This window comes from Cantharellus anzutake (genome assembly GCF_015039405.1).
Source record: "Cantharellus anzutake strain C23 chromosome Unknown EI90scaffold_42, whole genome shotgun sequence".
NCBI classification, from domain to species: Eukaryota; Fungi; Basidiomycota; class Agaricomycetes; order Cantharellales; family Hydnaceae; genus Cantharellus; species Cantharellus anzutake.
The window spans coordinates 665,353-689,384 of NW_024066992.1; the positions used below are offsets into that span (position 1 = coordinate 665,353).

The 24,032-nt window shown below is 48.9% G+C and overlaps 7 protein-coding genes across 7 annotated transcripts; 5 read left to right on the forward strand and 2 right to left on the reverse strand.

The window, feature by feature from the left end:
* Window positions 1-1,129: 1,129 nt before the first annotated feature.
* On the reverse strand, window positions 1,130-2,304 carry EI90DRAFT_3291118 (uncharacterized protein; the record flags this gene model as incomplete). Its single annotated transcript, XM_039067259.1, has 5 exons — window positions 1,946-2,304; window positions 1,868-1,917; window positions 1,590-1,802; window positions 1,262-1,511; window positions 1,130-1,200 (listed from the first exon to the last, which is right to left on the reverse strand). The coding sequence occupies exons 1-5, from the start codon at window positions 2,016-2,018 to the stop codon at window positions 1,130-1,132; spliced, it is 657 nt and encodes a 218-aa protein (XP_038913465.1). The 5' UTR covers window positions 2,019-2,304.
* On the reverse strand, window positions 2,058-2,555 carry EI90DRAFT_3068594 (uncharacterized protein; the record flags this gene model as incomplete). The annotated part of the gene is made up of 3 exons (XM_039061102.1): window positions 2,468-2,555; window positions 2,244-2,409; window positions 2,058-2,173 (listed from the first exon to the last, which is right to left on the reverse strand). Coding segments are annotated over exons 1-2 (178 nt in total), but the record flags the coding sequence as incomplete, so codon positions are not given.
* Window positions 2,556-2,648: 93 nt separating this feature from the next.
* On the forward strand, window positions 2,649-4,939 carry EI90DRAFT_1840322 (uncharacterized protein). Its single transcript, XM_039052257.1, has 4 exons — window positions 2,649-2,804; window positions 2,871-3,129; window positions 3,184-3,715; window positions 3,776-4,939. The coding sequence occupies exons 2-4, from the start codon at window positions 2,978-2,980 to the stop codon at window positions 4,775-4,777; spliced, it is 1,686 nt and encodes a 561-aa protein (XP_038913467.1). The 5' UTR covers window positions 2,649-2,804; window positions 2,871-2,977; the 3' UTR covers window positions 4,778-4,939.
* A 1,102-nt stretch (window positions 4,940-6,041) lies between these two features.
* EI90DRAFT_3127342 (uncharacterized protein) lies at window positions 6,042-8,175 on the forward strand (the record flags this gene model as incomplete). Its single annotated transcript, XM_039064006.1, has 5 exons — window positions 6,042-6,187; window positions 6,258-6,304; window positions 6,364-6,505; window positions 6,560-7,094; window positions 7,171-8,175. The coding sequence occupies 5 exons, from the start codon at window positions 6,042-6,044 to the stop codon at window positions 8,173-8,175; spliced, it is 1,875 nt and encodes a 624-aa protein (XP_038913468.1).
* A 688-nt stretch (window positions 8,176-8,863) lies between these two features.
* Window positions 8,864-10,375, forward strand: EI90DRAFT_1840493 (aquaporin-like protein). The gene is made up of 8 exons (XM_039052258.1): window positions 8,864-8,948; window positions 9,005-9,212; window positions 9,281-9,318; window positions 9,388-9,410; window positions 9,468-9,557; window positions 9,610-9,796; window positions 9,864-10,033; window positions 10,097-10,375. The coding sequence occupies exons 2-8, from the start codon at window positions 9,034-9,036 to the stop codon at window positions 10,265-10,267; spliced, it is 858 nt and encodes a 285-aa protein (XP_038913469.1). The 5' UTR covers window positions 8,864-8,948; window positions 9,005-9,033; the 3' UTR covers window positions 10,268-10,375.
* Window positions 10,376-13,009: 2,634 nt separating this feature from the next.
* On the forward strand, window positions 13,010-13,690 carry EI90DRAFT_3068602 (uncharacterized protein). Its single transcript, XM_039061103.1, has 2 exons — window positions 13,010-13,031; window positions 13,055-13,690. Exon 2 carries the CDS (start codon window positions 13,089-13,091, stop codon window positions 13,563-13,565), a length of 477 nt encoding a protein of 158 aa, XP_038913470.1. The 5' UTR covers window positions 13,010-13,031; window positions 13,055-13,088; the 3' UTR covers window positions 13,566-13,690.
* Window positions 13,691-14,046: 356 nt separating this feature from the next.
* EI90DRAFT_2998826 (Squalene/phytoene synthase-domain-containing protein) lies at window positions 14,047-16,740 on the forward strand. Its single transcript, XM_039056272.1, has 7 exons — window positions 14,047-14,326; window positions 14,382-14,532; window positions 14,599-14,915; window positions 14,973-15,146; window positions 15,220-15,528; window positions 15,583-15,962; window positions 16,023-16,740. The coding sequence occupies exons 1-7, from the start codon at window positions 14,271-14,273 to the stop codon at window positions 16,631-16,633; spliced, it is 1,998 nt and encodes a 665-aa protein (XP_038913471.1). The 5' UTR covers window positions 14,047-14,270; the 3' UTR covers window positions 16,634-16,740.
* Window positions 16,741-24,032: the final 7,292 nt, after the last annotated feature.

A 24,032-nucleotide genomic window follows, 5' to 3' on the forward strand; every position in this document is an offset into this window, starting at 1 on the left:
AAGGAGGTGAGAGTGAGAAAGAGGCTGTTAGTGGCATTGAACGAACAGCGAATACCGGACACAACAAGGAAACAAAAATTCCCGCTAACTTCGTAGCCGATTGATGACAAGGTCTTCTATTATTGCCAATTCTGCATAACCAGTCACTAAGCAATATTTTCACCCAACTCTTATCCTATCGTTACTCGTCGCTAGTCCCACAATGGTTTCCGGCCCACCCGCTAGCTTTGAGTTCCTTGACCGAGGACACAGGTGTGTAACCGACTCTTCATCCCCTCACCAGTTGACTTCCAATGCTGAAAATCATGGCAATTCCTGAACTGTTTGCGCTGTGTCGCATATTCGTGACCGTTTTACTTTGTTTGGTGGTTGTTACGAAATCCACATGCCTTCCCCACGTGCGTCCGTCTTGCCTCCCGATTTCCTGACTATGACAATGTCTTCATACCTCTGCATGCCCCTTCGAATATGAGAAATGGTTCTGCCATGCTTTACGCATTTCGTCAGTTTGTGGAGGAGGTGAACTCTGCTTGCAAAGATTGTGGACGGATTTGACGACGCCACCTGAGATGAGTCGGGTTTAGGTCGCAGAGTTGCTACTTAAGCGCCAGGGCCTGACGTGTTATATGTGCAACGTATACGGACATGGGATTCGAGACTGTACAGAGACGAAGAAGTTCATAGCGCAAGGTATACTGGAAGTCAACGTGGACAATCGAGTTTGGCTTGTCGGAAGCCCAGCGCGTTGCGTGCATAGATGCGACAGTCACAGAGACCAAGGAACTTGAAATAGTCAAGATTGCGTCGAGTCCCTGACAGAGTTCAGACCAAGAGGCGCTAGTTACGTTGGACGAGCTTCATCCGAGTTTTGGCACCCCATGTGAAGGGATTCCGGATATCTCGCACGATCTGGACGATGTGGATGACGGAGCGTCACTGTTAGGCAAGGATAATGCAGAGCCGAGCCGGAGTCTCCTGGCATCAGAGCTATGATGGATCAAGTCCTGAGGACTCAGAGGCCAGTGTGCCTCGGGAAATGGTTGTAGGGTGGTGCGTGGGCGAAGCGCCTAAGAGTGACGGGTGCTGCCGCGTCAGGCGGCGTCCACCAGTTATTGAAACTAAATGGTCACTAGGCTCTTGTGCCGATGCAAGGGGATGATGGGTAATGATAGTTCGCCACCGGTGCACCAGGTACGGCGGCTGAAACGGGTAGTAATTCGGGTGCTCCACAACAACGGCGGCCACGCTCGTTCCGACGCACCGGGTGAAGCGGTGGGCATAGCGGCGAGCTTAGCAAGAGGGCGTTGGAAGAAAACTGACGCAGTTCTTTTTCTCACTGCAGGGGCGTTCCTGAGGAGCGAGAGTGGCGGGCACGGCAACCGAGATGGTGGGATTGGTGGCACACAAGGGCCAAGCCCCCCTATCCCTTCCACGCGGTCGCAGAGGGTCAGAAGGCACATGTCAATGGTTACTTGCACGACCCTATTGATCCAGTGAAGTAAGCTCGTTGACTGGAAGCGTGTATCGTCTAACATTGGATCGAGTAGATTGCAAACTCTGCAGAGTTTGAGAGCATACTTTAGACTCACTCGAACGTAGAAGAATCTGCAATAGGTAGCTAGTAGTTCCTTGTGCGGTGTCCCGGTCTGCATATGCCCCCTTTGATGGTCTCGCTCCCTAGCGCCTTTGTTACAAGCCCACGCGGCCGCTAGAATGGCACGTATACGCTCTTGAATTGTGATGCACCCCGGCGCATTGGGGAAGCACGAGAACCATGAGGGAATCGGCGAGCCCATGAGGGCCTACGAGAGGTCAAGAGAGCAGCCGCAGGAACAGGGAATGGGTCCCACGTAGCGGAGATACCCACCTCTAGATTAGTAACTGATGGGCACCATTCCTTTTTCCCTTCCCCAAGCCCTGACACACCACCACACGCAATTCATACCGATCGATAGGGATGCAGAATCCATCGTGGTCAGTCCCGTCCGATTTGACGGAATTATTCTCAAAATCATCATTGGCCGACTACCCAATCCCAAGGATACCCCAGTCACTGCTGGATGGATTTTGGATGACGTTGATATCGTTGGAAAGCTGCGAGCGGGGCGAGTCAATTGGAGTGACGAGAGAAGGTTGTTTGATTATGTAGGATGGATACTCTTATCATCTTATTGTATGTATTTGATATTGTTTTTCCTTCATTGCTTTGATTTATGTTTCTTTCTGTCTCCGCGTCGCCATAGTGGCACCTTTATTCATTATATGATAGGCGTAGTAGGACAATCATTTAAAACGGTTAGCGAGATCATTCACGGAATCGTTGGCCGATTTCGGTAGAGGACTTCGCCTACATAGAATTTCGCAAAAAATCGAAACCGGGAAATTTCTTCGAAAACAGCTACACAGGTGGTGAGTTGACTTACGTGCATTGGGCCCAGGTCGAGAATGCCCAAAAGTGCCACTCTAGATCTATAGGTTTTCTTTGGAATCTCACTCTGCATCTGCTGTTGTAAAATCCCGGGTCAGATCTGTCGGGCTCCTGCATGATATCCCTCCTCTGGCAGGTGATCAGCCTCACCCATGTCAATATTGCCCATCATCGATACCAAGGCTACCATCATCGTTTAAAATCTAACCAATGGGGGCGACGTTGGAGTTGTGCCAACGATGAGGGCCAAGTCCCCCCCTCAGGCTCATGTCCCTAGTGAAAATTCCACAGCCTTGCCGACTACTGGGCTCCCCTCTTCGAGGCCCGAATATGACTGGGGAACGAAATACACGAGGATCATGGGTTACAACGAGCTGTGCGTTCACACTCTGTTTGGGGGACCGCGTCCGCCGACTCTAATGGCGCATATTTACACGTTTAGTTCATATTACCTTCCAGGTCGTGCAGACGGAGCGAATGATATGATGTGTCCGGCAACATCCTTATCGTCCAGTTGTTTCTGCACTGACGCTGACCCTAACCGGGTTGATGTTCATAGTCTACCTCAAGTTTGACTGCCAGCTAGAAGTCGTCACGAGCAGAAGGATTCATCTCGCATGGACTATCCTGCTGGTTCGACACCCCCCTTTTGCATCCTCCATTAGGATGGATCCAGGATGTTACGATCAAACCCGTTTTGAGTAATGCCATTTTCCCACCAGACATTGTTCAGGAAGCTCACCGAACCTTCGCAGATACATACCGCCCTCCAGCCCAAATGCTGCTCTTAGTGAAGCACTCGCTTCCTTAGAAATCAGTTTTGATAAAACGGGGAAAGAAGTAGTGGATGAATTTATCAATGGACCTAGAATTCTTTCGGACCAGAAGCTCGGCTGTCTTATCGTATCGCTCCCCCCCAACGCTTATGCGCTTCAATCCATCCACGGCTTTGAGAAGAGCCATAAAACCCGAATAACATGCGAAATGCTCATCGGACTCGCCCACTTTACGGCCGATGCGACGGCAGTCCATCAATTCACGAACGAATTGTTGTCGCTGCTTGGTGGCCCCTCCACTAGTAATCATTCTCCAAGGTCAGAAGACGAGTTGAGGGGTATTCTAGAAGACGAGTGGAATATAAGATGGGGAGTGAGAGGCGCGAGGTTCGGGCCTGAAGGATTTACGCCTATGCCCGAGCCAGCCGAGGAACGAATGCATACTCCCACAAACAGATTAAGATTGGCAGCCGAGAAAATCGCGTTTCAGAATTTCCAGAACAAGGAAATAGTGCGTTCTTTTTCCCGAATCAAACACGCTTGTCATAACATTGACGATTGTATCACTTAGGGAGGCCATCTGCTTCCCCGCACGAAACCCACGAGTAAACGGCGCCACAACAAGATTACAACAATGGTCATTCCAGAACACCTATCCCAAATAATTGTCGCTAAATGCAAAGCTCAAGGCGTGACTGTATCAAATGCCGTTTTCACTCTCTGTTCATTCGCTTGGATTCGTATCGTATCGTCACGTATTTCTAATCCTCTCACATCAGCCACCGAGAAACGAATCTGGAAGCAGATTGGTAACGAGATGTTACCCATCATGATGTACACTGCTGTAAATTTGCGCCCTTATATGGTCGAAAATCCTCCGCCGGAGTCATACGTGTTCTTGGCATTGGGTTATCTCAACGTCATTCTTCCTGGCTTCCTTCCCCGCTTCGCCGGAAGGGCTATGAGCGAAGAGGATAAAAAGAAGGCTCTTCGTGGGATTTTCTGGCTTAGAGCGAGGAGAGTGAGGGAACAGCTGCGGAAAGCATTGGCGAGCCCATTCTTCGCCAGCCGAAATCGAATCATGGGCCAGGAACGAGCTGTAAGGGCAAAGGCTTGGGCAGTTGTAGATGATAGATCAAGAGAGGATAAGAGAAGGGCTGTCGCTGGGCTTTCTCCTCTTCCTCCCTTAAAGCCCCCACCTACATTTGGACCGGCATCGACACCATCGGCAACACCCAAACCCCCTTCCACTGCTCTCGTTGGTATTTCCATATGGCCTTCTATTAATTCGATTTACGACCCATCCAATTTCCCTTTTATCAATAATCTCCAGCTTGTCCCTCAAACTCGTAAAAACACTGGCGGCATACTCCTCATGGGATTTGCTCTCCGGGGCAAGATCAACCTTTCGTTGGGCTGGGATGCAAATTGCTTCCTGGAGGGTGTCGTTGAGGAGTTTTGGAAAGAGTTCGGGTCCGGTATCAGAGAGTTTCTGGTTGGGGAAGGTGAAGATTTCTGGCTGGAAAAGGGTCTTGAGGTTGGGACTCGGAGTTTAGTAGATGCTAGGTTGTAAGCGGGTCTTGCACGGGCGTCACATATTACACTCCGCTCGTGTGACAGCTAATTTAAGAAGTTCCTAATCGGGGATGACATTCACGTCACGGGAGTAAACTCGAAGAGGTAACGCTAGAGAGCCCCAATTGTTGATTGCCCCGCATTTATCAGTCAGGTTTGGTCTGGCGTTTACCGCTCTACATATCTGGCATTCGCTCGGACAACCTCTAGACCTTCTCGATGGCGTGTTGCATCTGCAGTTGGTAAAGCGGTCCTATCCTATCCTATCAGTTCCTTGTCCATGTCCATTCATCTGATGTTCTGTTATGTGCCTTCTCCGCTGTCAAGTCTCGTGTTGATGAGCAGTCGTACTTCGCGCGATCATCTTGAATTGAATGAAAGATTGATGCAATTGAATTGATTGGCAGTCATCGGCAATTCCCGGATGCCATGGAACTGGTTGTTGGCGAATACCGCGGTATATGGCGCGTTACATTTGATCGGGGCAAAATAATGAACTACATAGGGTTCAATGAAGGCCGCTCTATTTGAGTCATTACCAAGGCCTTACGTGATTGGGTGTCACGTGTACTGACACAGCCGCGTTTGGGCAATCCCAGAATATTCAATGATGTTTGTTCCGGACTAGGCAGGTTACTAGCCCAGTTCCGGACTAGGACAACCGTTCCTGCTAGACAACCATCGGTTCGCACTTACAACATTCGTATCTTGCCCTTCTCACTGATCCGCCGAGCTTGCCAATACGACCGGCCACCAGCCCCGTGTGCATGCGATCCACACGGGTTACATAAGGATACCTTTTCCGTTCTTTCTTGCGGCCATTCATCCGTGTTTCACAGTTGATTTGTCGACTGGGTTCTACATAAATCACAACCCAGGGGCTTTGCGTGGAGTTTATGTAGAAGGTTGCATCGGGCAATCGCAAATCCGACGCGGCAGGACCTGGGATTGGGCGAAGAAGATCTTTTCATGGAAAGGGATCTCGCTATATAAAAATTGAAACCGGCAGAATAACGTTGAATTGGGCCCAAGTTGAGAAGGCCCAAAAAGTGCCATCTCAGATCCAGGTTTTTGTTCATTCCACGTTCTCTTTGGAATTTCACTTTGAATTTATGTAATCCGCTGTAAATATGAAGTCCGATAGAACTTCACCCGGCAGTTGACCGGCCTTTATTTCATCGCCCCATCATCAGTACGATGTACGTGTTCATCCTTTAAAACCTAGCCGATGGGTGCGACGTTGGAGTTGTTCATCACCAACAATGACGGTCAAGTCCTTCCTTCAGGCTCATCTCCCGACCGAGGATTCCACAACCTTGCCGAATACTAATTTGAGGCATGAATATGACGAAGAAACGCTGCCCAGCTATTCGGGGAAGTACGCCCGGATCATGGGTCACAACGAGCTGTGCGTCGATAACTCTGTTTTTGGGACCGCGTCCGCCGACTTTAACATCACATACTTAATTCTCTCTCAGCTCATATTATCTTCCGAGTCGTGCAGACGGAGCGAATGATATGATATGTTGGCATCACCCTTATTGTCTAATTGTTTATGCGTTGACGCTCGGTTGATCTCTACAGGTTACTTCAAGTTTGATTGCGGACTAGAAATTGTCACGAGCAGGCGAATTCATCTCGCATGGGCTATCCTGCGAGTTCGACACCCCCCTTTTGCATCCTCCGTCAGGATGGATCCTGGATGTTATGATCAAGCTCGTTTCGAGTAATACCATTTTCCCACCAGACACTGCTCAGGAAGCTCACTGAACCTTCGCAGATACATACCACCCTCCAACCCAAATGCAGCTCTTAGCGAAGCACGCGCTTCCCTGGAAATTTCGTTTGATAAAACGGGGAAAGAACTGGCCGATGAATTTGTCAACGGACCTAGAATTCTTTCGGATCAGAGGCTCTGCTGTCTTATCGTTTCACTTCCGCCCTACGCTTATGCGCTCCGATCTGTCCACGGCTTTGAGAGCAGCCATAAAAACCGAATAACATGCGAAATGCTCATTGGTTTCGCCCACTTTACGGTCGATGGGACGGCAGCACATCAATTTACGAATGAATTGTTGTCACTTCTTGGTGGCCCTTCCGCCAGCAATCATTCTCGACCACGGTCAGAAGAGGAGTTGAGGCGTCTCTTGGAGGACGAGTGGAATATGAGATGGGGACAGAGAGGCGCGAGGTCCAGGCCCGATGGGTTCAAGCCTATACCCAAACCAGCCGAGGAACGAATGCATACTCCCGCAAACAGATTTAGGTTAGCAGCTGAGAAAATCGCGTTCCAGAATTTCCAGAACAAGGAACTAGTGTGTTTCTTTCTCTAGTTGTTCCGAATCCAACATGTTTACATAACGTTGTCTGTTACACTCACATATCATTTAGGGAGGTCATCTATTTCCCCGCATAAAACCCACGAGCAGACGGCGCCACAACAAGATTACAACAATGGCTGTTCCAGAACACCTATCCCAAATCATTGTCGCTAAATGCAAAGCTCATGGTGTAACGGTGTCAAATGCCATTTTTGTTCTCTGTTCGTTCGCTTGGATTCGCCTCGTATCGTCACGTATTTCCAGTCCCCTCACACCAGCTACCGAGAAGCGACTCTGGAAGCAAATTGGTAATGAGATGTTACCCATCATGGTGTACACTGCTGTGAATCTACGTCCTTATATGGATGCAAATCCTCCACCACCAGAATCATACGTGTACTTGACATTGGGATACCTCAATGTCATTCTTCCTGGCTTTCTCCCCCGCTTTGCCGGCAAGGTTATGAGCGAAGAGGAGAAAAAGAGGGCCCTTCAGGCGATCTTCTGGCTCAGAGCGAGGAGCGTCAGGGAACAGTCACGGAAAGCATTGGCGAGCCCGTTCTTTGCCAGCCGAAACCGGATCATGGGCCAGGAACGAGCTGCAAGGGCAAAAGCTTGGGCGGTTGTAGATGATAGAGCAGAGGAGGATAAGAGAAGGGCCGTCGCTGGACTTCCTCCCCTTCCTCCTCTAAAGCCCTCATCCACGTTGGCACCAGCTTCGAAACCATCGGTAACACCCAAACCCCCTTCCGCCGCTCTCATCGGTATATCCATCTGGCCTTCTATCGACTCGATTTATGACCCATCCAATTTCCCTGCTATCAATCTTCTCCAGCTTGTCTCTCAAACTCGTAAAAACACTGGTGGCATGCTCATCATGGGATTTACTCTACGGGGTAAGATCAACGTTTCGTTCGGCTGGGATGCAAATTGTTTCCCGGAGGGTGTCATTGAGGAGTTTTGGAAAGAGTTCGAAGGGGGGATTAGAGAGTTCCTGGTTGGGGAGAGCGAAGATTTCTGGCTTGAAAGGGGCCTCGAGGTTGGGACTGGAAGTATGGTGGGTGCTAGGTTGTAGTGGAAGTCGTATATATACTTTGCCTTTGGCACTTTGATACCCCAACCCCAATATACTCCGCTCGTGTGACCCTTCAACAAGCCACAGGAAGCTTCCTACATAATCCGGGATGTTTCTAATTCGGGCATGACATTACTTAATATATCATACGTAATGGGGAGCCACTTGCAGGGCCACACGGGTAACCAGAAGAGGCACTTGTCTTTTTTGCGATCGGTCGAGTTGCCCACTTCTCCTTCTCAAATCCCCACTGTTCAGCATTCAACAATGATCCGTCGCGTCTACCAACTGACAATTTGCAAGGAATATGTCACAGAGGGGTTCACATCACAATTGCATTGCTCTAGCTCAGGTTCTATCGAGGATTTATGCTCCGACGTTCCCTTCCATTGCCAATCTCTACAGGGTCGGCCAACTTACTTGGTCACGGTTACCCTGGCTCGATGAAGCGTATGCGATCAGATTCTACGCCCAAGAAGTCAAAATGATCATCCTTTCCTTCTGCTGATTCTGCGGCTATGTACTAGTTTCTCCGCGGCCGCCTCTCAAACGCACGCTGGTTCGAACTACTAACACACTCATTTATGCCCCGAAGACTTCCTTGTTCTTAGCTTTAAGCTTTGAAATGCAGGGAAGACGGGCAAATTCCACCTGTGACCGTAAAAGAACCCTCGCATGTTCGCCAAACCCTTTCTGTCCTTCTCTAAATGATCTCCCAGGCGATATAAAAAGCTACATGCTGGCAGATACCTGACTGAAATTTGAGAGGTGGCGTGCGTAACTAGCACGAACGTTCTCCCAAATACCAACTCAACCTCCACTTCTGCAGTCCACTCAGCCCCCGGTCTTCATCCGACCATGGACGTTGCTACCATAAAAAGTGATATAGAAAAAATGCCTGTTCACAGTTACAGCCAAGCTTCAGCTTCCTTTGGCTTTCCGAAAGGTGGCAGCCGCGTTCGCCAGGTAATCGACGATCACGCAAGTGCTATTCGGATCGCTGGGTCTGAGTATTTGGGGACGATGATACGCATGCTGTTCGCGACCCATGTCCCCCCCGTCACGAGCGGCTTTCATATCTGACATGCATTAATCATTCATTCAGACTCGCTTCTTCGCTTTCATCACAATTTCTTCTCTGCGGTGAGTTTTTCACTAGTACCAACCAGCTGTCTTATTGTTAGTTTGTATTTGATACCCACCTTTCCGTAGGTTTCCCTACAAGTCCTGGAGGGGTCAGTCTGATCATTGGACGGAAGGGTAACTTTCTTGTACTCATTGAGATCTCTTAGGGTTATATGTCCATCCTTTGCGGGAATTTCCTCGGGATAATTGTTGGTGTATGGACTGCTCGATACAGCGACGCTCATCTCAGTCCATTGGTGCGTGGTGCCTCCTGTATACTACCCACCGCTATCTAGAATTTCCAAAAAGGTCACCTTGGCTCTCTCATTGACTGGCTACTTTCCATGGAGAGATGTGCCTCTATACGTTCTTTCGCAAACATGTGGAGGAGCAGTTGCAGTGCTGGTTTTGTGGGGGAGGTCCATCGCTATCAGTGTAGCTCCTCCAGGATCAACAGTTTTCGGGCTTCACGAGTTTTCTGGATCCTTGTCGGCCAGTGAGCGATTTCTATTCCTCCGCATCGTCACGGTTCATCCTGCAGAGCTGACTGCGTATTTTCCAAGTTGCATGCTTCATTTTCGGAGTTGTCTGTTCTGGGCTTATCTTTTTGGCCGTGCTTTGTGCGGTCAATGATAAACGAGGGACACGCAACCCCACTTTAGTACCCATCGTGCTTTGTGTGCACATCATAGAACTCACGCTCTGGACAATTCTGAGCGAGTGGGTGACCTGGGTCAGTAGGACTGTAGCTTCCTTTGTGGGCCCACTTTCTGTCTGATCCCAACGCTTTCCGCAGGCCAATTTTCTCGTGCCCCATCTCTTCCCAGGGGCTAGGATATACACGACCCCGGCTGACAACGTTTCCTGGTATACAATACTGTGGAACATACTCCGTCCTCTTTGCGGCCCCATATTAGCGGGATTACTGTGCGACGTGCTGTACGTTGACGATGGTTCTATACTTTGATACCAATACACTAGCCATACTAGGGAGTGGGTCTGATCCATATTAATGTATCCTACTGTAGTCCCTTAATACGGAACTCTGACGTCGGAAACTGATCCCTGATCAAAGGGTGGCGTTCTCATATCCATGGGGGTGACACTGGTATCCGTGCTCCTCGGTCTAAGATACATCCTCTCAATAACTTATCCCCCCAACTTCCGTGGGGCACATACACATTTCCCTGACTGCCGAGTTTTCTGGCGACTTTGAGGCCCTATATAAGCTCCCACGACGAGGCACTGTTGTTGCGCCCCACTGAGATGTCGGATACCGTCGATTAGTTGGGTATCCGCATCTGCAGGCTTCGCCCTTAAATACATGCGTGAGTGGCAACAGTGATACGCGAAAGACAAAGGAAATGAGATGGGGCAAACTACAAAGGTAACTGGATGCTTTGTGGTCCAGTGCCAAGTTGCAGGAGCGCCCCGACGCCTCTCCCAAAGCTCAATTTGTCCGGTCCGAGCTCCTCCAATCCGGCGGTGACGTGCCGGGTGGATTACCGCCCCTGACCGCCTGTGGCGTTGGACTGCTAACTTCAACAGGCACGGCCTATATCTGCTGTCACGCCAAACGGTCCCATTGATTCCCTTTGTTCCTGATCCGCGGCAACACGGGTTGAGTTCTAGCTGCAGTAGTATGTAGTGCCCTTCTGGATCGATCAATGACGTATTTTCCTGTGTAAAATCAGATCTTATTGATATCCCAATCGGAGCCCGATTCAGTTATCTTCTCGGACTGTGGCAAGCGGTTAATTACATGGAACTAGACTTGTGCAGGTCCCGGCCTCATACATATCTGACTCTCCTTATCTCTATAACCCCTAGATTGACTTCTGTCTAATTATGCACATAAGGAACAGGGAGGTTGTTTTCGTGGACATCGTCAACTTCGGCGATAGTACGTCTACAACAGCATGCTCTGTATATTACAGACGAGGGTGCTTAGGAACTTTCTGCTTTCGTGGCCAGTAGAAGCCGATTTCGCCTGGCAAGGGGATACCACTTACGGGGTGGGGATTACTCTTTCGTTTGTTGCGTCGTGCACGTCTTTTTGTGGGACACCATTCTGACACCTTGAGCCTGAGCTTTCGCGGCTATATAGCGACTTCCCGCGGGTTCTCAGGTCGCCGATCTTACATATCAAGTCACTGCTTGTGACGAACTTCAATGGCCAGTCTGCTAGTCCGAAACATGCAGACATGGAACGTGTGAGGTGTTACATTGGATAGCGTGTTAGGAGTTTCAAGCGATAGATATGTCTTCCTCTTCGCTTGCGAGGGCATTCTCAACCAATCGTGAGGGAATCACATCATCCGCATGGCAGACATCTCGTGCGTCGCCGCTATGTTATCTGGTGTCGGAGTGGCAACCCGACGCCCGGGCCACAGGTGGCAGAAGGGCCGGCAGACCATCAGGCACCCCTATGGCCAACGTGGCGCGCCCGAGTCATACAGTCATGTTTTTCTGACTGACATTCTGTTCCCTGCGTTGGAACCCAACCTCTGCAGGCGCAGCTTTTGATATCGATGCCGACCAATTTCTAGTGAGCCACCTCCCCGGCAGTATTGCTCAGGCTGTTCATGGAGTGGGGATTTGATGCTGCTGTATGGGCGGCCGCGTGGTCCGCCAGTACTCGTCATACTACCATTATGGGAATGCTGCTCGATAATAAATCATTGATAATAGTCAATCCGCAACCGATTCAGAAGGTTTTGGATGTGTTATTTTGAACCATGTCCAGTTCCCGCTGCCGTTACTAGCCTCTCTGTCCCTCCCCGGTTCCGGATGTATGTACCTATTCTATTGACGATCTACTCCGGTTACTCTTGCCTTTGTTGCGTAATTGCTGCGTGTCTTTTTGTGGAACGCCTTTCTGACACCTTGGGCCTTCGATCACGGCTAGGAACTTTTCGCAAGTTCAGGTCCTCGATCTTATCACGACCCTGCTTGTGACGAAAGAGAGACTGGACGGTTTTTAATTCTATTGAGATCAGGCCTTGATATTCTCGAGAGATGTCACTGGCACATGCGATTCTCAAAAAACTCGGCCGGCAACCAGGTCGACCACCTAGTTGGCGAGAACTCTGGCTCACGAGGTTTCCTTGTTTGGGGCATTTGACGGGTACCGTGAAACCCCCTGCATTCGCCGTAGCAATCCGCAGTCACTATGGGGAGACACCTTGAGTCAAGTGCAAAAGATATTGATATCATGGTCTCTATGTCCCTGAGAGGTTGCTCACGTCTCAGGAGTGCGTGCCTGTATCGTTCGACAACTGCTTGCCGCTCCTCACAAAGGCGATGAGTACCCCAGTAAATCTGAATCTGAAGACTCTTCGCAGAAAGTCTCGACTCACGATCCCAAGGTCGGCTGGGATGTATCCTTGAGCGCATATAAGCAGTGCACGATAGAAAGGGCTCACCGATGTGGTTTCTTTGTTTCCCATACCAAGTTCCTGTCTGGTGCCTTCTTTTATTCCTCAGATGCCCCATCCTTCTTGTCGTGCTGGTGAATGGAATTGTTCACGTTGATATCTTTGGGGTTTAGTGGATGAGAAAGTTTTGTCTCATCCACGGAAGAACTGATTCACGGTGTGCGGAGTGACTCAGGAACGTATCATCAATCATAGCTCCCTCGGCGCGGACACCGACACGTTTAGTCAAGTAAAATAGAATATTATATTAAACTAAGATTTAATCGAGGTGTGAAGCATTCTATTCCATGCCCCCTTCATTCTAGCCAGTCGCCTGCTGCTTACAATCCTTCGTGCACTGTTGATTCGCTAATGCCAGCCAGCTCCAGCCTAGCACCTAGGCATCAGGCTCCAATAACATGTATTTGTCCCCCATCTGTGTCCGCTGCACGCCTCTTGATTGCTCGATGCTGTGTTGTGATGACTTCGGTCTTGCAGTTGGTGATCAAGAGGCCCTTCCATCGAGCGCTCCCCAATCAGCTCCCTTCACGTGTTTCTCTTTCTATCATGTCCATCCGCCTGATGTGTTTTCTCTATCAGATTGGCACTGTTATTCTGTACCCCAGTGCTAGTCGTGCTGAGTTCAGAAGTCTCGGGACATGGGGTCACGTCCTCGTGCCGCAACCGCCGCTACTATACTGCCATGATTTCGCCACCTTCCCGATGAGATCAAGGTGGTCGATTTTCTGGGAACGGCGGCAATGTAATGAGAACTCTGGGTATAGTTCAAACACAGGGTGCGTCAGCCTGATGAACTGTTGTCCCACCAGGTGCGAAACGTGCGGTTGATAATATATGAGGCACAGCCTAGGCTGGGAATTGATGGAGCGATTTCTCCCTAGAGAAGGAAACGTTCCTTTGGGTCGTTACATAGTTGGCTGCACCTTAACTTATCAAGAGGCACTGGTTCGTAGTCAATGAATGTCGAAGGGAATCTTCAAATCATTTTTCCGGTGCCTCTGCCCATTTTGAGCTGTCATTCAGCGGTCAAGTCAAGCCAAAAAAAATTGGCGCGCCCGATTTGGATGAATGTCCGGGCGAATCATGTGATTGTCCAAAAATGGTAGCAAATAAATGATGATCGACCTCCAGCTAAATAAGGTCAATCATATGACCTTTACATGGCATCGTTCATCAAATTCGGATTCCATTCGCCCCCTCTTAGAAGAACGCGCTGACAGGCATGATGGTTCGGAATGGAACCCGATATCATGCTTGCATTTTCATGTGCTGTCGGAAACCGCGACCCGGATGTCAACACCCATAAACAATTCAGAACCCCTGCGAGTGATGAAGATGGCATGTCAAGATTTTTATAACACCAATGTCAGCTTTCCTCCCATCTTCCCCCTGCCATTGGTACATTGTTCGTTACATCCTACCAACACAGGTGCCACGGAGCCACTTGGCAAGCGTGGTCAAGTCGAAGCTCCCTTCCGATCATTCAGACGTGCAACGTGCATCCCCACATTTCTATAGGAGATTCTACCTGCTATGGAACGCATCTTGGACGTGGTGTCTCTAACGAGAATCCCGGATTACGATTTGGTGTAGGTGACATGCTTTACGTTAACATTGAGCCCGAATAATTTGGATGCGTAATAGTCATCTCCGCTGGACTATACCTGCGTTTTCTGTGCTCTTGGCACTTTACTTCCCATTGAGGACTTCTATCGACTGCTTCAGAGTTGGTTCCCTTGTCTTTATTGCTATCGCGTACACCATCCCATGGGATTCGTATCTTATCCGAAGCGACGTACGTCCTCGACTTTTGATCTGACACTGCATTATCTTGTTAATAAAATCTACAACTTCACAAAAGATTTGGTCATACCCGCCAGACGCGACATTTAACGTGACGTTCTATTCCATTCCTGCTGAAGAACTCTTTTTTTTCGCCATCCAAACATGTTTCACTTCAGTTCTGTACCTCATCCTTTCGAAGCCCGTGTTACATCCTGCCCTGATACCCACCCATGAATACCCCTCATCCACGTCGCATATGGCGCTCCATCGCCTTGGCTCGTTGTGGTTTGCTGCTGGAACAGGTAGCGGTGCATGGTTATACTGGAGAGGAGGCCAAGGAACGTATATGGGTCTCATACTCGTTTGGGCGTGTCCCATCCTTCAGTTTATCTGGTGAATAATCCTCGCTTCTTTGTTTTTGGTTGAATGTATGAACCTATCGTTTCGAAGGAGCGTAGCAGGACTTCATATCATCGCCATGCCCGCCTTATCCTCGCTCGGACCTATTCTCCTCTCGACTGCGTATATGTGGATTCTTGATGCGACAGCTCTTCAACGGGGTACTTGGGTTATCGAATCTGGCACCAAATTTAATGTTCAGCTTTGGGGCCATCTCGACGTAGAGTGCGTCGTTTTTGCCTCCTTTCTCGCCACTCTGTTTTCTGAAACGTCCCACTCCCGTGATGTGTTTATTCAGAGAAGCAGTATTCTTTTTAATTACGAATTTCCTCGTTGTCTTTGGTCAAATCGCCATTGACAGAGCGTACGGGATCCTTACCATATACGCCATAGACTTCCCTTCCACCGCGTCACACACTTTCTTCTCGGCACCATTCTCACTCATCGCATCATTCTCAGTGACTTCGAGGTACTTGAATAACGAGGTGATCACTCACCGGCTCAACAACCTTCGGGACACCAGTTTGATCCTCAAAGGAAAAAGTAGAAGTTTCTGGACCGCAAGCAGCATATTCCAAGGTCCCTTAAGGATAGAATTGATCAATTTGTGAGCCTTTCAGTTGTTCCTAGTCATTCTGACTGATTAAGTTCCGGCGCCTAGGTATGCCTTTTGCCGAGTTATCGATGATTTGATCGATGACGATGCCCGCACGAGACAGGAAGGTCATGAGATTCTGAAGCATGTCCGAGCGTTCATTGATCGATGGTACACTTCGGGGATACCTGCCGGACAGGAAGGCTCGCATTTCGATGATTTGCTGAAGCCGCTCAACTTGTCGACTGCCCAGCGACGGGCCTTCTTTGCGCTGCCCCGCACAAGCTCTGGATCCTCGATAAAATACAAGCTGGTCGAGGACCCACTCCGTGAACCGCTATTGGAGCTCCTTGACGGCTTCGACTCGGACCTCATATTCAAAGAGTCAGAGAAGGCGGGTGCTCCACCAAATGAAATTCTGATTCATAACGACGAGGATTTGATTCGTACGTTCTTTCTCGCTTGTTTTACACGAATTTAATCATGGAGCATTCCGTGTCTCTTAGTTTATGCGTACCGGGTTGCTGGTACAGTCGCCAAGATGTGTTGCCACATGATTTTCCACTATGCGCCCACTTCTTACAATTCCCCTCGTCCTCGTGAGGAAATTCTAGACGCAGCTGTCAAAATGGGTATGGCCCTTCAATTCGTAAATATCGCCCGCGATATTAGGGTGGACGAACGGGCTGGGAGGGTGTACGTTCCGCGAGAATGGTGGATCGGCAACTTCTCCAAAGCTGAAAGCTCCGAGTCTGTTGACCATCACGGATCGAACGCGAAGCCCGTGACTACACAATCGCCATATCATTTCCCACCTGATGAAGCTCGGATTCATCGACTCCACTTGCTTCAGATGGCGAAAGACTTCTTCCTTACCTCACGACCAGCGATAGATCAGATGCCGACCATTTTCTCGGCACGCAAGGGCTTGAGGGTCGCGGTCGAGAGTTACATGGAAATTGGAAGGCAGCTAGAGAAGAAGATTGGTGATACACAATACACTTTAGACGCGGATGACATTTTTGCAATGACTCCTCTTCAGACCCGTTTGACAAGGCCTAGTGTACCGAAGTGGAGAAGGGTCTGGGTTGCCTGGTCTACCCTCGTTACAGGTTAATGTGCTAGAAAGGAACTCAATGACTATAGATGATCTTTATTTTTCTCTTGGATGATGCTGTAGACTTGCTCTGACTATACTGGTTTATGTCACTGGATTTGTTGCAGGATGGAAACACAGGTGTGCTTAGGTTGGGACTGAACACTATCCAACTTCAAGATAAGCTTGATGACGACGTGTACAAGTGCTGCCATCTGCAAACCCGCGGTGCCATTGAGGCAATGGATCCGGGGTTACCTGCAGAGCAAGGTTACTCTCAATCGCTCGCCGATTTCTCCGCAGGGAAGTAAATCGTTGCAAACTTGACTGAGTCACTCCCAATTCGTGCTATTCGTGCTCTCGACATCGATTTCGTTGCAACGGCACACACACACTGCACACTCTTGAACCTTTCAATGTGCAAAGTTACATTGAAACGCTCGGTTGGTCGCTCACTTTCTCATTGGCTTGCCGCGCGCCCAGCGACATTCCGATCACGTTCACTTGCCTCACATTCCTGGTGTAAACCCACATCATGCTCGAGCCTCACTCTCGCTGCGAGCGTCCACCTCATTCGCTGGCCTTAGGGTGGACTTTGACGACTTGACATCGTACTGACATCACGTCGGACGCAAATCTTGCCCGCTCCGATTGCGCCTCAACATCCATGGCGTCCACCTCTGTCGCGCTTAACCCTCGCTCTCACCGGTTGGGACCACTACCAGTCCACGTGGCGGCCCCCCTGGTCTTCATCCATCCTTCACTTCCATTTCGACCCCGGACTTTGGCCTCTGGACGTTGTTCTGATGTATGGCATTCCAGCGGTGGAACGTAGTTCCCTAATAATTATAATGAAATTGAACTGGACACATCGGTTGTTGTTGTTGTTGATATCATATTTGTTACCCCGCGGTCGCGTTGGCACGTGACAGAGCGGCATATCCCACTACATTACATCTGTACATGAGGGGACTTTCACAACGTGGAGTGTCGTCGGGTTAGTAGGGTCGGGGTGATGTTGGAGTAACAACGACCCGTGACTTACCAACCAACACCACATGATCTCTCTTACATCCGTATTCGCCTCGTGACACAATGTATATAATTGTATATACTCTACTTTCTTTTTCCCCTCAGTTCTTCATTTATGGAGACTGAGGTTAGTATCATTGCTTTTAGTTAGTTGTTACATTACTTACTCTGTACACTTTTGTTCTATAGCTCCCACTTTAGGTTAGTACTAAACATAGTAATTCAGTTCTTCATTTACAGAGACTGAGCTCCCGCTTTAGCCCTCCTATTAGGTGACTGTAAGGGATTAACCTTACTTCACTATAATTCCGATTATAGTGATATTTATATTATGTTGCATCGCTATAATTCCCATTATAGTGATGCTGTTCTTTCTTTATTTATTTGTGCCGAGATATGTAAATTACATATATATACCTCGGAGTAGTTGTAAAGGCCTGGTAGCCTTTTACCTCTACCCCGTTGAATATACAGCTCATTAAAGCTTATGTTTAGACGGACCTACTGAGGCCTGAGGCGAACGGGGGAACGGAACGTTACTGTCCCCAAAATAGTAAGCAACCTTTCAGTGACGGTGTCCTCTGGGGTCTGGTTTCGGGTTGATTTGGTTCATCTGTGGATGGGGTTACTCCCCGGGTTCAGTGCTGTCACGATGGGTGGTTTTCTTGAAAGTTTCGGTCGATGGGAACTGAGGTACGATCAGGGGTAAGTCTGGGTCTCTTATCGATGGCATGCGACTTCTTTAGGTATTTTGCCAGTCTGAGGATTCCTTTCGGTCTCCCCATCAGCACCATGGGTCTGGTCTGCCGTCCGCTACCCAGCAGGGGTCGAAACTTCCTGAGTTGCGGGCAGTTTTGTAGGACGTGGGTTCGTGTCTGGACCGTTGCGCCACACTGGCATTCTTGGCTCTCTGTATGAATGCCGAAGCGCTGGTAGTATTCCCCAATGTGTGCGTGTCCGGTGCAAAACTGGATTAGTCTGCTGAATGTTTTCTGGTCTAGTGACTTAAACCTCAGGGTGGGTCTGAGTGTCAGGGCGATATGGTTCGCCAGGTGGAATCCGGAGCTGGGGGGGTTGGGTGTGGTTGACCATCGTGTCTTCCAAGCTTCTTCCATCTCCACTCTGTGTAGGCTCTCTATGTATGCAAGTGAGTGGTAACCTGGCCTGTCTGTTCTAAGGTGGGCACCTTCCTTTGCTAGCTCGTCGGCCCAGTCATTTCCTGCAATACTGCAGTGGCCCAGACACCAGCTGATTGCAATTTTTAGGTCCTCCTTTTCCTCAAGCAGCCCTCCTATCGTGTTCCTGAAGACCCATGAGTGTTCTTGTGCCTTCCCAGGTTTCCCCTGGAAGATGCGTTTCACTGCACTGGCATTGTCTGAGTATAGGACGATGTTCGAAGGGCTGTTCGGGTTGTTCTCTAGGTAGCATTTGGTTAGTTCGGCTGCTGTGTGTAGGCCCATCATTTCGGTGTCGAAGGTGTCGACATTGCCTCCCATCGCACCGTTCCCTTCAAAGACGATATCGCCCGCCAAGTACCCTACTACGCCGTAGCCTGTGATTCTCTGGCCAGCCTTGTCTGTCTTGGACCCATCGGAGTAGACAAAGAGGAAGTCCAAGTCATCTTTGTGTTCCATGATGAACTCCAAGTGATTGTCCTTCCAGGATTCTTTGGGGGATGACCCTGGGCTGTTCTCCAGGATGTAGACCCGGATCCTTTCTTCTAGATCGTGCTCAGAGAAATGCCATGGTGCCTCTAGGTGGGGCTTGACCTTCTCTGTGCCTGCTATGATGTGGTCCGCTACATGGGTGATGCAGGTGGAGAATTTCTCTCTTGGGTCTATTCGATACCTTCTGTGGAGGTCGTATATTGGGTGGGGGGGGGGGAGGTGGTTGGTGGTGTGCCTTGTCTTTGCCAGGAGTATAGGCGATTGGTGACAGGGTGATCAGTGGGGAGGCGGGATAACCGGGTGGCCTCCATCTTCAGCCTGTATTCGAGGAGGATGTCAATGGGTGGTATGGATGCCTCGATCTCCATGGCGATGATGTTGGTTGTGTGGAACACGCCTGTGATCAAGCATAGGCACTTATTCTGGAGACTAGAAAGGTGCTTAACTATTGACTTGGTTTTTCTCCTCCAGTATATTGGCAATCTGTACAGCGCTATTGGGAGGATGGCTCCTACATATAGGCAGTGGAAGTGGGATTGGTGGAGGCCTCTCATTGAGTTGCCTAACATGCGAAGCGATTGTGCTGCTGCAGTGGCTTTTGAGGAGGCTCTCTTAACATGTTCGTTGAATCTGAGGTGGGGGTCAAACCATAACCTGAGATACTTCATTAGGTTTGATGGTGTGATTGTCTTGACCGAGTCCTCCTCGTGGGATGGGATGGTTATGGATGGGCCTGGCCCTGCATTCTTGCCCATGCCTGTGCGGGTAAAATGCATTAGGTCATTTTTGACTGGGTCGGTTCTTAGGCCCCTTTCCCTGAGCCACTTGTGGGCTGCATGAAAGGCAAGTCTGATAACCTCTGTTGCTTCCTCCCTGGTTTGAGCTGCGGCCAACAGGGACCCATCATCTACGTATAGTGTGAGGGGGAAGAGGGTGGTTAGACCATTGTTGAATTTGGTATTTAGCTCCACATCTGCCAAGGCTGTTTGTCTGATGCTTTCTCTAATAGCTTTGTCCATGGGAGATGTGAAGTATGCCGCTAGGATGGGGGAGACACATGAGCCTTGTGGGACACCTGTGGATGTGGGTCTCAGTTGGTCCCTTTTCCCATCTAGGCTAATGGCTGTTTTTCTGTCTTTTAAGAAGCTATGGACCCATTTTACCATTGGTAGTGGTATGTGGTATGCTCTGAGTGTGTCGATCAGATGGGCATGTGGAATGTTGTCGAAGAAACCTGTGATGTCAAAGGTGAGAGTCAAGACTGTTGGAGAATATAATATGTTCCCAATAGTATAGAGTTTAACAGCCTATACTGGCATGGCTCAGGGGCGAGTAGTGTATGGATGCACGCTGAAGGAGCGGAGCTGGATCACCTTATGTAACCAGTTTCCTATGTCCAATAACGATATTAGAGTTTGTGCTGATTTGTGTACTGACCGTGTTTTGGTTGCCAAATATATGATTGTTCACTGTCTAAACAACAATAAACACCCCCCAACGATCTCACCTGACGTATAGATTGTCTACAGATAAAATTTTATATTGACTTTACTATGATTTCTAGTCAATATTACACCTAGATATACCACTTTTCAGTAGGACGTGATTTTCCTGATAATTTACTGAAGGAAAACTACTAATAAAATAATTCTGCAATAAATGTTACTCAATACAGGAGTGACCAAACTGCTCTTTCTATCGCTTAGAGTGCATGCTAGTTATCTAGCAGGTTCAGGATCGCTCACTTTTCTCCTGTGGTGTGATAACCAAATATTGCTGAGAGATTATTCAATTAAGAAGTCCCTCCACCAAATTCTCACTAATTCTCACTATGACACTTTTGTTCAGCTGTGTCTAACTGACCCTAACTCACGCTTAGAGTGACATGTTAGTTTTATATTAGCTAACAACTAATATTTGCTTTTATCTTTTGGAGCAAACGAACCAACCACTGGTGAGGAGAATTAAACTTTTATTTCTACCTGAGGTTTGAGAGGGGGCAGAAGCAGCGGCCTTTTATGCTTTTCAGAGGCCTCTCTACTCCCACACCTCGCACTAGTTACATGTGCTACATTTGTATTATAGATAGTTCTAGAATGATATAGGGGCTTGGGCTGTGTAAGCTTAATAATGGACTTAGGACATGACTCAGCAATAAGTAATTCATTTCTTTGTCTTTTGGGCCGATCTTAGCAGGATCTTGTAGTGCTGAAGCTATGCTCTACACCGCCTTAATTACGAACGGTTATCTTTAGAAATGACTTGGCTATAAAGGAACTTTCTAGACTGTTCTCTAATTGACCCCTTTTTGTGAAGTGTCAGGGTTCAGCACCCTGCCCTAGGGTGCCCCAGACTCCCCAACCAATCCCTTCCTTCCATTCCTTCATTGTTGCCTTGTTGTTGCCTTTCTGTGTTGTGTATCCACGCGCACGGGATAGCGTGGGAACATTCTGAGCGAGCAGCTCGCCCAGAATGTTCCCACGCTTACTGGGCACTGCCACCTGGATGTTCCCTCCGGGTCACACTACACAACTCTAGGAGCTGTATAGTTGTGGGCATGTGACCCATTCCTTTATATAGCAACCATGTGGGGAGATGAGACCTTTACCCTTCTTCTCATCTCATGCCCTGCATAGGCAAGTGTATATATTATCTTTCCTTTTACTATACATCTCATGCCCTGCATAGTGTAAGGACAGGTTAGATGGGGGCTGAGGTCAGGGAGCCTCCGAGTCCGAGGCCGGGCCCTGACAAAACCCCTATGTCCAACCCCCTTCCCTATTCCTGCGCCAGAACGGACGAAAATGGGCGCTTCCGGCCCCGTTTTTGTAACACTTTGCCTGAGACTTCCAGTAGTTGGATTAGTCGGTATGAACGCGGGAGTGAGTAGTCCCTGTTGGGTTTCTGTAAGGCTACTGCTATGGATGTCTTCCATAGTTTTGGGTGATAACCTGAGTCTGTGCAGAGTCTGAGGAGGTGGAATATCTCTTCGTCCAAGGTTTTCCATGCCCAGTGCCATGCATGGCCAGTGAGGCCAGATATGCCTGGGGCATTTAGCTGAGCAGCGGTGAAGATTGAGTCCCACACCTCTCTTTTGGTTACATGCAGGTACTCCAGGTCTTCATTCCTTGGGTCCAGATCTATTGGAGGTGCATCTCTTAGGTCCGGTGGGGGTGGTAGGAGACTTTCCCGTAGTGTCTGGCATTTCTCCTCATGGCTTAAGGCTGGGGCCCTGTTCTCCCCACAGGATATTGGTGGGGATACATATGTTCTGTGGCACTTCATCCATTTCTTCAGTTGCCATATGTTCTGGGGGGTAGCGTCTTCCATGATTTTGCGGAAGTACTCCTGTTTGGTCCTCCTTATGCGGGAAAGTACCTCATTCTGGAGTGACTTGACTCGGTCCACCAGGTATGTTGCTGGGTAGTGGAAGTCCCGGCTCCATGCTCTGAGTGCTTCTTTTGCCTTGCAGAGCTCGTGGTATGCAGTCGTGAGCTCCTCTGTCCACCACAGTTTTGCTGCTTTGCTGGGGCATCTGACTGGGACTGCAATGCCACCTGCTTTCTCTAAGTAGCCATGGATGGTTGCCGTGGCTTCATCCAGTTCCTCATTGGATGTGGAGGTGCAGTTTCCATTAAGTAGTGTGGAGACTAGGACATTATGTGCATCTCTGTTGGATTCAACAGTTGCTGCTAGAGCTTCAGAGAACTTCTCCTCTGATGCATGCTTCCAGTTGAGACTCCCACTGGACACATCGGTCATCAACACAAACAGTCATGGATGCAAACTGCACAATGGAAGCTTGAGAACAAGCACATTCAAAATAGATCAATAAACTGCCCACTGCGACCATTTTACACCTTCACACTCCAACAAATCTCGTCATACTAGATTGCTCGCCTTGCTTTGCAACAAAACCTGCACTGCATGCATGCACATTGAATTTCAAGAACTGGCTTTGCATGTACAGTGCAGAGCAAACATATGGTGATGCTTTGTTGTGTAGTACATAGACGCCACCGGGCCTGAGTGAGGTGGGTGAAGATAATGTGAAACAGTGGGGGAAGGCATTGTCAATCAAGTCGCTTGCATGAGAACCTAAACTAGGCATAGTTAAGCTGAGCACTGCTCAGTTAGTACTATGTGGGTTCCTATTTAGGAATCCTGAGTGCTGCAATTTTCCTTTCTGCCACTTCCCTCTTTTCTTCCCAAACTACCAGCGTCAATGTCGTCAATGATGTTGGAAAACAGCACGCTAGCGCGGCCGTGCGAGTTTTCGTACAGCCACATTCCCACAGCTGAGCGAGGAACTCGCCCGGCCAGCCACATCTATTTATTCATTCTTTTGTATTCATTTCGGACTATCCTGCTCCCAAACTACATGGGAATTACCGCTCTTTGAATCACTTTTTCCCTCAGTTCTCTTTCGCATTATTTGCTTGAGACTGAGTTGCCCCGCTTTGCTAGCAATCTCATATTACTTTAAATGACAGATAAACAGAGCGTTCTCAAATTCATGACTTGTCAACTACAGTTGAAACCGTGGTAAGCCATACCTGAGATAACGCATAACCTGCCATTACCCATAGAAATTTCTGGGAACCGGTATGGTTCTTATTGTCTAACCCATAAACCTGCCATCCCCCATAACACATAACATGCTGGGAGATTTTTATATTGGAATTTCGCGAAATTTGATCCATAACCCATAACTGAAAGAG

What these genes read in the sequence shown, in the direction of transcription:
- EI90DRAFT_1840322 (XM_039052257.1), top strand. Translation starts at nt 2,978, where the DNA reads ATGTTCATAGTCTACCTCAAGTTTGACTGCCAGCTAGAAGTCGTCACG. An exon ending in TACGATCAAACCCGTTTTGA is followed by an intron (nt 3,130 to 3,183) that starts GTAATGCCATTT and finishes GAACCTTCGCAG; the next exon opens with ATACATACCGCCCTCCAGCC. An exon ending in ATTTCCAGAACAAGGAAATA is followed by an intron (nt 3,716 to 3,775) that starts GTGCGTTCTTTT and finishes TGTATCACTTAG; the next exon opens with GGAGGCCATCTGCTTCCCCG.
- EI90DRAFT_1840493 (XM_039052258.1), top strand. Translation starts at nt 9,034, where the DNA reads ATGGACGTTGCTACCATAAAAAGTGATATAGAAAAAATGCCTGTTCAC. An exon ending in GGGACGATGATACGCATGCT is followed by an intron (nt 9,213 to 9,280) that starts GTTCGCGACCCA and finishes TCATTCATTCAG; the next exon opens with ACTCGCTTCTTCGCTTTCAT. An exon ending in TGAGCGAGTGGGTGACCTGG is followed by an intron (nt 10,034 to 10,096) that starts GTCAGTAGGACT and finishes CGCTTTCCGCAG; the next exon opens with GCCAATTTTCTCGTGCCCCA.
- EI90DRAFT_3068602 (XM_039061103.1), top strand. Translation starts at nt 13,089, where the DNA reads ATGCCAGCCAGCTCCAGCCTAGCACCTAGGCATCAGGCTCCAATAACA.
- EI90DRAFT_2998826 (XM_039056272.1), top strand. Translation starts at nt 14,271, where the DNA reads ATGGAACGCATCTTGGACGTGGTGTCTCTAACGAGAATCCCGGATTAC. An exon ending in CGTATCTTATCCGAAGCGAC is followed by an intron (nt 14,533 to 14,598) that starts GTACGTCCTCGA and finishes ACTTCACAAAAG; the next exon opens with ATTTGGTCATACCCGCCAGA. An exon ending in TAACGACGAGGATTTGATTC is followed by an intron (nt 15,963 to 16,022) that starts GTACGTTCTTTC and finishes CGTGTCTCTTAG; the next exon opens with TTTATGCGTACCGGGTTGCT.